This window comes from Equus asinus, chromosome 29 (assembly GCF_041296235.1).
Source record: "Equus asinus isolate D_3611 breed Donkey chromosome 29, EquAss-T2T_v2, whole genome shotgun sequence".
NCBI lineage: Eukaryota > Metazoa > Chordata > Mammalia > Perissodactyla > Equidae > Equus > Equus asinus.
In genome coordinates, this window is record NC_091818.1 from 40,951,491 (window position 1) to 40,962,768 (window position 11,278).

Below are 11,278 nucleotides of genomic sequence, written 5' to 3' on the forward strand. Positions count from 1 at the left end.
TCCAGAAAGCAGAAGGACTGTGGGCCTGGGGGGCTCCCAGGCTGGATTTCTGTTCTTAGGGCTGACTCTTTGTAAACCCACAAGCTAGGCCAAGTTAGTAGCTTCAGCCACTTCTTTCTACATCCTTCTATCCTCAGCGTCTTCAGGGCCACCCAGTGCTCGCCAGTCTCCCCGAGCTCTCGGGCAAGACTGTCTGTGAATGTAAACGAACCCCCACTGTTTCCTCAATGTCTGCACAGACAGCCTTGAGCTTAACCATAGAACGGATTCCGAGGAACCATGGAGCTGGAGGAGAAGTATTCTGCAGGGCAGGAAGCCTGCTGCTCACCTCTGAAGCCACGCTTCGAACACTCATTTAATAAACAATTCTCAGCACCACGCGTGTGGCAGGTTCTGAATGCACCAGGCTCCTAGCTTTCTCAAAGCTAAAGGCAGCCAGCTGCAGCCTCCATTTGCTGATCTGTTGTTGGCCCTGCACTGAGAATCTGATGATGCCCCCGGTCCCACCATGGTGGAATTCCTCTCAATTCTACCACCATCTGCCCCCCAGCAGCCCTGCCCTGCCAGGCAAGAGCTGGCCAGCAGCCCCAAGAGAGAGGACAGGAACACCGGACACAGCTCTCCCACAACTCCGGGCCTGCCGTGTCTGCTGAGAGAGGCTTCCTTCCTTTTTCAGCCTCAGGCTCTGGGAATTCGGGAAGCTGTCTTGAACCCCTGGTTTGGCCAGGATCTCTGTGACAGTTACATGGGCAAAAAGCTTCTGGAGTGGCATGGTCTGTCGTGGGGGCCCGGAGAGGCTGGCTGGCTTCGACAGCCCCCACGCTGGTTCCCTCCAGGCTCTCCTGGGTGAGCCCTGCCACTCCAATTCCTGCATTTCTTGTCTGCAGCTGGTCTGTCCCTCCCTGGGCGGAGGATTTCGCCTGAGGACGTGGGGAGGGCGGGGAGACTTCCTCCTCCCTTTGCTCGGTTGTAGAAAAGGAGGGGTTCCCATCCATGGCAAGGCTGCCACTGGAGCTCTGCCCTCACACAAACACAGCCTCACATCCCACCGCCGGTCCCCAGCTCTGACGTGAGTCCTTTGAACAGGTTGGCAGTAAGCAACATGGCTGAGAAGCTGTCTGAAGAGCAGGTGGCCGAGTTCAAGGAGGCCTTCTCCAGTGTTGACAAGAATGGGGATGGCACCATCAACACCCAGGAGCTGGGCGCCGTGATGCAGGCCTTGGGCCACAGTCTGTCGGAGGCCGAGTTGAATGAGCTCATCACCAGGGTGGACTCTGATGGCGATGGCGTCATCAACTTCCAAGAGTTCCTGGCGGAGATGGTCAAGAGGAGGAAGGCCTGGGGCAGTGAACAGGACCTGCAGGGGGTCTTCCGTGCCTTTGACCTGGACGGTGACGGCCACATCAACGTGGATGAGCTCAAGCAGGCCATAGGCAAGCTAGGGGATGAGGTTTCCGAGGAGGCGCTGGAAGTCATGATCCGCCAGGCTGACTTGGACCAGGACGGGAAGGTGAGCTACGAGGAGTTCGTGCGCATCCTCACCCAGAAGTGACGCCCTGCCCTGGCCCGGCTCCTGCCTGACTCTTGTTCCTGTGCCTTTCTGGGGTCCACCTTTGGTGGTAGGGATGTGAAGGGAACGTCTGGGTGGTGGACGGGAAGTTACCTGATCGGTGGGAAAGCCTTCTCTCTCTTGGGCCCGGGTTCTGTGCTGTTGGGGGCCTCCCTGGGAGCCCCTCTTTGCCGCTGAGACCTGGGCTGGCTCCTGTGGCTTCTCCCCCCAGTGAAATGGGGTGCTCCCTACCTCACAGGGCTGTTGTGAGAAACCCCAAAGTGATGTGGTGGTTGAAATAAAAGAACATGAGCTTGAAGGGTGATGTGCACTGGTTCTTGAATGTTTGCTGGGAAGTGGAAAAAGCATCTGGGATTCTCAGAGCCTCTACCCCTTTACTCAGCCTAGCGGGAGAACCAAGCTGAGTAGGCTGGTCCCCCACCTCCTCCCCCGTGACTCCTGCGGAAGAGGGAAGGTGCAGGAGTGGGGTGGGGTTGGGAAGGGCAGGCAAGATGCATGTTTCTCTCACTCAGGGTCTGCCTGAGCTTCTGGGTCAGGACCAGAAGGCAGAGCTGGACCCTAGGACTGGGACCCCGCCTATGCCACCAACAATAAAGTTTATCACCCTTTGCATATAGGTGACTGTTCTTTAGGCTCAAATTAAAAAGAAAAAGTCTGTGTGTGTGTCCCATATTTGAGGTGCAAGGTCTTGTAGATGTGAAACTATAAAGGTGGGGGCCCTGGAGAGCCAAGCCTACCTCACTCGGATGCAGGCAGCACAGTGGGGAGTGGGAAGACCAGGGGGGCGTGATGGGCAAAGACAGGGAGGACGGCACTTGAGGCAGGGGCCGCTGGCCTGTCAGATTTGAGAGACACTGCTTGGGGTGGAAGGTGCTTCCAGGCTGAGCGAGGGTCACCTGTGAGAAGATTCTTTCCTCTGCTGACCCCGAAGCCAGGCACCCCGCTGCTGCCCAGCCCCTCTGTGAGCTGGGGGCTCTGAGGTTGTCCCCGCAGAGAAAGACGAAGATGGGAGGTGAGGGTCTGCCTATGGCCGCCCTGCCCACCCTGATGTTAAGCAGATCCACCATTTGAACTTGGGTTTGTGGTATTCTGTTTGGTTTTAAAGATTAGACCCATTTGAGGTTGCTTGTCACAACCCTGATTCTCCAAGGCTCCCTTGTCCTGGTTCTCAGAGATGATTTAACCTGAGCTCCTCATCTTGCAGGTGAACAAATAGAGGCCCAGGATGGTCAAGGGACCAGTCAGACTTATAAGTAAGAAACAGACTCATTGGTGCCATCAGGCTGAAATCAGAGGCAGCAGGGAGACAGAATGAGCACCTGGACTCTGGATTCAGAAAACATGCATTATTTTTGCAGCACTGTCTGCAGCCAACTGTGCGACTTTGGGTGGCATTTAACGACGGGCTTCTGCTTCCTCCTTCGTGAAACGAGTTCTTCTTTTTGTTTTGGTTGGAACGAAACTGTAGCTCAACCTCTCAGTGACTTTATCTTGTCCTAGCTTGTGCCACGTCAGTGGTTCTCAGCTCAGGGTGGGGAGAGGCAGATCCAGCTTTCCTGGGCGGTTATTGCAAAATACCAGTGCCCGGCCCTTACCACTCGCCCCCTCATTCCAACACGTGTGGTGGGTGAGTGACAGAGCCCATCCCAGTTTATCCCCAGAGGTGTGGGAGTGGGCTACTGAGATGGGGCTCCTCATTGATCACTTTTTTATTTTTCCCCATTTGACGTTTTCAGTGGGTCACTCCAGTCTCCTGGGCCCCTCACACCCTGCTGCCTTGTTCATCCTAGCCCTGTCCTCAGAGCCTGGCTGCAGTCCCCTCCAGGGTATGGCCTGTGGCCAGACATGGTAAGGGAAGGTCCTGAGCTTCAGGGCTGGGTGGTGGCCACTGGGCTGGGGGGAGACTGTGAGAGAAGAAGGAAGGGATTCCAAGGTCCCCAAGGGTCTTGAGGGAGGGCGGGGGACGTGTGGGGCAGAAAGATGACTCAGGCACAGGATCTAGTGCAGATGAAGACTGGAGATAGGGAAATGGGGCAGAGGCGCTTCCAGACCTGGTGCGGGGACCTGAGGAGGGGTGAGGTGGGAGAAGCACTCCCTACCTCCAGGATGGGGGTGGATCCCTCCAGAAAGTCCCCATCCTCCTAGGGACACGGGTCACAGAAGTCTGAGTTTCTAAATTAGTTTCTAATTGACTGAGTTTCTAAATGCCAAGCTGGTCCAAGATGGAGTTTTCCAGGCTCTGTGCGGAAATGAGAAAAATAAAGACTTTTTTGACTAACCTAATTGTGTTCAGTTTTTTAAACTCCAAGAAGGTGCTCACTCTGTATTTTCTGTGTTAGATGTCCTTTCTTTCCCGAAGCTACTGTGATGGCAGATGATGCTTTTGTGGGTCGCTTTTTTTTTTCCTTTTTTTCATGTTCTTACTGTGAAAAATGGAGAGTCCTACGTGTGCCCCAAGTTAATTTCGACTGTCCCCTGAGGTCCACACATCTGACAACAGCTGCTCGAGCCTGTGGAGCCTAAGAGCAATTTTCTTTTTTTTTCTTTTCTTTTTTTTTTTGCTGAGGAAGCCTGGCCCTGAGCTAACACGCATGCCCATCTTCCTGTACTTTTTATATGTGGGATGCCTACCACAGCATGGCGTGCCAAGTGGTGCCATGTCTGCACCCGGGATCCGAACCAGCGAACCCGGGCCACTGAGAAGTGGAGCGTGTGAACTTAACCGCTGCGCCACCAGGCCGGCCCCAAGAGCAATTTTCTTTAAAAAAACAAAAAACAAAAAAACTTTTTTCTTGACTTCGAAGAAATACGTGGCTCATATGCGGAATTAGGAAGCTCCTTTGGAGAGGAAGGAAGGGATGAGGGAGCACATGGGGCCCTCCACTGATCCCTTAATATTTTGTTTCTTAAGTTGGCTGGTAGCTACATGGACGCTACATATTTCATCCTTCATATTTTTGTGTCTATAATACGTTATATTCAGAACAATGCATGCAATACCTGGAAGATGAGGACTTACAGAGGGTGGGAGATGGAGCCCCTGGCAGCTGGGGAGGTGGGCGATCTGGCTGGTACTAGAGATGGTGCCTTGGAGGCTTATCACTGGGGAACTGTTCCTGCAAAGGGCTTGGTGGGGCCGCAATGCAAGAAAGCAGCAGAAACTTCTTTTCATCTGTGGTGCCAGCAGCACAAAAAGGGAATCTGAGGGTCTGGGAGAGGAAGTGACTCACTCCAGGTCTGGAATGAAAGAAGGACCTGGAACAGAACTTGAGTGTTCAGAGGGCGCCTGCCCAGCAGTGCCTCGTATCACCTTCAGAGCTTCTTTCAAGCAGAGATTCATGGGCGGCCGGCTCCGCCCCAGGAGGAACAGCTCTGGGAGGGGTCTGGTGGAGAGGGTTGGTCAGGACCCACAGTGGGGACTGTCTTCTGGAGGCTGGAAACTCTGAGTTGCAGTGACATTCTCCTTACACCTGATGCTCTGCAGGAGATACACAGAAATGGCTTCAGCATTGACTCCATCATCTTGAAGACCTTTGTGGGTGGAGCCCAGGTGACACTCTCCCGGCAGGGTCCATGAGGCGGCCCTACCCTAATCTAGGACACTGAGGAGACCTGGCGAGCGCACGAGAGGTGGCCAAGTTGCCAAGGCGTCTTAAGGTCACATCAGGCAAGCTCAGTTCTCTGAAAGCCACTTCTCTGAAAATCAATTTGCCAAGACTAGTTCCGCGAATGGTCAATTTGCTGGTATTTCCCAATGTACAAAAAAGTTACTTTTTAAAACACTTTGTAAGATTACAGAGATGCATATTGGATGAGATGTTTTAGGGGTTTTTGAGTATTTCTCTGAAGTTTTCTCTGTCCAGTGTAAGATTTTAGTTTCATGCAGTTCGACCTGCGACTTGGTAAATCATTTTAGTTGCAGTTGCATGACCTCAACACTGCTCCGTAACCCGACAAAGATGAAAGTGCTCTATTTCCTTTTAGTACGTTGGGTCTATGATTTTGGGGAAGGAGCGCTGATTCACTTCAAGATTAAGCGGTTGTACAGGTTTTGGATATCAAGAATTTTATGAGTTATAGGTACGGCAGGTTTCTCTCTTCCAACAGATTTTCAATATAGACTGTTGCTTTAGGACTTCTTTCAATTCACGGATTTATTAAGTGGCTCAATCAAATGAACATTTCGAGTGTGTTTCAAGTATTTGTTAAGTGCTCAGCGTCTGCAACATGAATCACACGCAAAACTGACCCTCAGCGGAGCAGAACTGAACTGATAAATCTACTGGAATGGGTTGAGGGGGAACAGCTCTGATGGAAACAAAACTGATCCACACTACAGCGAAATTTCCCCCAAATCCTTCAAGAAGATATTAAGTAGCACCTTGATTTTAGATGAATTATTCTACTTCTGGTCAAAACAGATGTTTCAAATCCCATACACTAAATAATACATTTTCTTCACTGAATTGCCCCTGGATCTTTTAAATCCTAATTTATATGTATTCCTGACGGGCCTTTTAAGGTCCATGTCAAACATCGCCCACTCCAGGAAGCTTTCCAGAACAGGAACTGGCACGTCATAAATCCTCAATACATACTCCCAGAGCGAACGACTAGATCTCTCCCTCTTTGTTCAATTCTCCTCAAGGTGCAGCTTGCATTATATTTCCTTGTGAACAAGGCCTAGTCTCCTTCCTCAGAATCTGAAATAATAAAATAAAACCCATCAACATTTACACGAGATCATGAACTCCTTGAGCGCAGGGCATGTAGACTCTTGGAGTGTGGTTGATGTCGTACAAACCGTCCCACCATCCACACTAAGATGCCAGCGGGTGACGAGGTGGGCTCCCTCCCCCATGAGGCATCACCTCTACCCAGGTAGAGGTGGCTTCTTTAGTGCCGACAGGATTAAAAGGAATCTTTATAATGTCATACTCAGCAGGAAGAGAGAAGACCTGAGGTGTGACTGAAGAGAGAAGGTGCCTCTCTTTTGTCCTACCTTCTAAGAACCATGGAAACAGTCCATGTGTGATCATAAAATTCCAAAAGTTCTGTATTAGTCAGGGTTCTCCAGAGAAACAGAACCAATAGAATGTACAGGGATATAGAAGAGGAGATTTGTTATAGGAATTGGCTCGCATGATTTATGGAGGCTGAGAAGTCCCGAGATCTGCCGTCTGTGAGCTGGAGACCCAGGAGAGCCTGAGGTGTAGTTCAGTCTGAGTCCAAAGATCTGAGGACCAAGGGCTGATGGGGTGAGCTCTGATCTGAGTCTGAAAGCCCCAGAACCAGGACCCCCAATGTCTGAGGGCAGGAGAAGATGGCTGTCTTATCTCAATGAGAGAGAATTCGCCCTTCCTCTGTCTTTTTGTTCTGTTTGGGCCCAGAATGGATTGGACGATGCCCATTCATATTGGTGAGGACCATCTGCTTTTTTTTTTTTTTTGAGGAAGATTAGCCCTGAGCTAACATCTGCTACCAATCTTCCTCTTTTTGCTGAGGAAGACTGGCCCTGAGCTAACATCCATGCCCATCTTCCTCTACTTTATATGTGGGATGCCTGCCACGGCATGGTTTGACAAGTGGTGCGTAGGTCCATGCCTGGGATCAGAGCCAGAGAACCCTGGGTTGGGGAAGCAGAACTTGTGCGCTTAACTGCTGTGCCACTGGGCCCACCCTGGCCATCTGCTTTACTCAGTCCACCAGTTCACACGTTAATCTCTCCTGGAAAATCCTCCTCACAGATACACCTAGAAATAATGTTTCACCTGCTCTCTGGACATCCCTTAGCCCAGCCAAGTTGACTCATAAGATTAACCATCACAATTTTTTTCCCTCTTGGTGTAGAAATACGGGGATTCCAGGGCATGTAACTCGTAGGACAAAGACTTAGATGTCGGGCCACTTGTACCAGTTTATAAGATTTCAGATCAGTGCTTCTCTCTTCACAGTGCACCCCACTCCTCCCACCCTGAAAAGTCATAGAGAGCAGATTCTCAATAGATACGGAGACTGTATATTCCAGATTCTCAGGAACAATCTAGATCAATTATCCTGTCCTATTTTCTCTGTAAACTAGTCCAGGTTCTGAGTTTCGCGGCCATCAAATATGGCTGCCCTCCCCCTTGTTCACAAGGACTGCCCTCTAGAGGGTGCAGGGGCGGCCTTTCCTAGCACCACACCTGTGAAGTCAGGGCCTGCCCTTACCTCAGCCCACAGATGACCTCACCTGCCCCTCCCTGCCCTTCTCTCTGGCTTCACTATAATCTGGGAAAAGGCCCAGACACCTCATCCTGCAAGCTCTTTCTTGCTTATTTGCAGTTGTTTACCATCTCGGGCGCTCTCATCTCTTTCCCCACTGCAGATGGTCCTTACCCCCCAGGGTGTTGGCATGCGTTTTCCGTTTCCCCTCTGCCTTTCCAGCCTGCACCCACCGTTTGCTACAATCCAGTGATTACTGGTCCTGGTTGCACAACTAAAGCACTAGAAAGCTTTTGAAAAAGGCCAGATATGGGCCTTCCAATATTCTGATCCCCCGAGTTGGTGTGGGAGCCCCCGATGTTCTGATTCCCTAATTGGTCTGGGGTCCCAGGCTTAGCCATCCGGTTTATGCTCCCTGGTACTTGTGCAGCCAAGGTTGAGAAGCCGAGTAAGAAGCACTTCTCCAACCTGTCCCTGGAAACAATGACTCTACCAGATGTCCCCATGTTCAGCCCCTCCTTTGCCCCATGGACAGATGGGCACAGCATGCGGGGAGGAACTGGGGAGAAAGCACTTGGCTTTACAGATCTCCACCGTGGGAGACTGCTGGTTGCACAAGTCAAATCTGAATCACTGTTTGGGAACAGATGGTGCTCTGCTTGGTGACCTGCCAGCCCCAATACCCACTCTGCCACCCAGAGACAGTTAGTGCCAGGAACTTCAACAATCTGGGAGCTCCCTCCTTTCTGCCTGGTTGACCTCTGACCCAGATGGAAGTCAAATCTTGGGGAAGGGGATGTCAGTGCTCTCGAGGAATCATATTTTCCTGCATCCAGAGCCTTGTGATCGTGACAGCATGGGGAGGTGCTAGTGCTTGTGATAGTGACATTAACTCATTCATTCATTCATTGCACAAATATTTTCTTGAGTGACCCACCTTATTATGGGTCTACAAGGACACAGAGGGAGGTGTCACAGCAGCCTCTGCCTTCTATGGGAGATGAGACTTAGGTATAAATGACCAAATGCAAAGACTGTGGGTGGCACGTGCCTCATCAGTGGGTTCCAACATCACAAGCGTGCACAGCAAAGGGCAGGGACTCTGGGGAGGTGGCCCTGGGCTGTGTATTGGGATTGGGGGAAGTTTTCCACAGGTGAGAGGACGTTCTTGGCAGAGGGAACCACGGAAGTGAAAGTATGGATATGGAGACATACACTGCCTTTGGGGGCATCTGCACTGTCTGGGAGATGAGGGAGACGTGGGAGCCCCATTACAGACAGCTTATGGCCTGACTGTCAGGAGGGTGGATTTTTTTCAAATCCTGTCCGAGCCATTTACTAGCTGTGTGACCTTGGGCAAGTCAGTTACAATCTCTGTGACTTGGTCCTCACCTGTAAAGTGGGGGAAAATAATAATATCTCCCTCAATATTATTGTGAGGACTAAGTGAGTCATATGCATGAAGTGCTAAGAGTATTCCCAGGACAGCAGGAGTGTTTTAGGGAAGTTTCACCAATTTTAGTGCTTTATTTTTTTTCCAGAAGATGAAATGGAGACTCGCTGAAAGTTTGAAGTGAGAGGAGGTATATGGTCACACCTGTGCTTTGGGAAGATTGTTTTGACAGTGGAGTGCAGGACGAGCTGGAGCAGGGAGACAGGGCCTGGAGAGGCTAATCTGATGACCTGAGGCTGGGCTGGTAAATGATGGGACAGGCAGGACAGAGCAAGACGAGGGGAAGGCAGCTGCTCGCGGGAACAGCTGTGGGCTGAGTAGGCCCAGGGCTTGGGGATGGGGCTGACTGGCATCCAGCAGTGCCTGTGGGAGGTCTCCAGGAGGGCTCAGGGAGAAGGCTCCTGTGCTCACCAGACCACACCCTTGTCGCCCTGCTGAAGGGGTTGCCCATGTTCTTGTCACGATCGGAGGACCGGCTACCCTTGGACACTTCTGGCCTCTTGCCATGTCAAATGGTGACAACATGTCCAGTTCTCAGAATCCTGGAGCCACAGGGAGCCCGAGGGGCCTCAGCCTCTGGTAGGAACAGGGCAGAGTGTGCTGTCCAGAGGCCCGTGGCCAGGCTCCAGAAATGGAGGGGAGAAAAGCCCAGGGCTGCCCTCTGGCCAGGGCCGTGCTGGCCAAAACGCAGAAGCTCCTGGGGGGAGTGACTCGGGCCTTCCTGCCCTGCCTTCACCCTACAACCCGTTCCGGGGAGACGGTCTGAACCCTGCACCCTACCACAACTCCAGCATCTTCAAGTGGAAGGAAGTCGGGGTTCTGAGCTCCTTCAGGCATGCGCACATGGGAGACAAGGAGGAGGAGACCAGAGCTGTCCCAAGTGTGCAAACAGGAGCCAACACCCACTTCTGAGAGCTGGCCTGTGATGGGAGGGCTGAGGATGCAGCTCAGAGTTCCTTTCTTCTCTCGCCCCTCCCTTCCTCCCTTCTTTCTTCCTTCAACAAATGTGTGTGTAGACCAGATTCTTTCCAGGCACAGAGCTGGGCGCTGGTGATGCAGGAAAGCGCCTCCTTGACAGCGCTCTCCGTGGGGTCATGGACACAGCACAGATGATTGCGTTGGAGGGCGGGTGCCCGCTGGAGAGCTGTCACCACGTGGGCTTTGGGATTGATCCCACCAGAGGGCAGAGGCTGCTGGATGTTTCAGCTGAGTCTGACAGCATCCGGGTATCTTTGAAGACCACCTGGGTAGTGGGTATTGTGGGCTCAGTGGAGAGGTTGGGGTTTGCTGAAGACCAGTCTGCAGGGCACCCCCATTTCAGGCACCCTTTCTACCTGTCTTTTGGATCCTGGTTCCTTCTGCTCAGAAGCAGACCTTTGAGAAGGGCACCCAATAGCCTGGACCCCACACTGGTGGGGAGAGGGCTGGGCGGCTTGAACTACACCTAACCCTCTTTTCTCTTCTCCATGTCATTGAATTCAATCCTGGAATTTCAGTGTGATTACCTTGGGCGGCCCCCAGAGTGGCTGAGCTGCCCCAGGGCCCACCCTTCTGGCGCTGGCCCTGCTTGGGGAATGCCTGTGATTTGGAGAGAGATAGGAGCCAGCGTGGGGCGGGAGGATGGGAGGGTGGTGGGGCCTTAGGGAAAGGGGGGTGAAGGAGGGGGTCTGTGGTGCATTAGGGACTTTGCTTTAGCTGTTCTTGTCATTCGGACCTGGCCATAAACACCAGTCCCACAAAGAGGCTACCTGACCACTGGTCATGCTTTATGGTAGACCCCTGCTACAGCTCTCAGAAGAGCCTCTCTCACTCTCTGATATGTTCCTTATTTGTTTCTCTCCATCCCCCACCCCCTCAGCTGGAACAGGAGCTTCAGGACAGCTGGACCCTGTCTGTCTTGCTCCCCGCTGTTATCCCAGCACTGGATTCTGTGTTGCAGGATGAACAGCATGCAGATGGCCATTGTTTGCATTTCTGGGCACCCCACTTCTAAATGAAGGGGTAGAGACAAACTAGGACCTGTTCAGAGAAGGATGACCAGGAAGACCCCA

At 52.2% G+C, this 11,278-nt stretch overlaps 1 protein-coding gene across 1 annotated transcript; it reads left to right on the forward strand.

Moving 5' to 3' along the window:
- Window positions 1-863: 863 nt before the first annotated feature.
- On the forward strand, window positions 864-1,868 carry CALML5 (calmodulin like 5). The gene has a single exon (XM_014845119.2). The coding sequence runs from the start codon at window positions 1,103-1,105 to the stop codon at window positions 1,550-1,552; it is 450 nt and encodes a 149-aa protein (XP_014700605.1). The 5' UTR covers window positions 864-1,102; the 3' UTR covers window positions 1,553-1,868.
- Window positions 1,869-11,278: the final 9,410 nt, after the last annotated feature.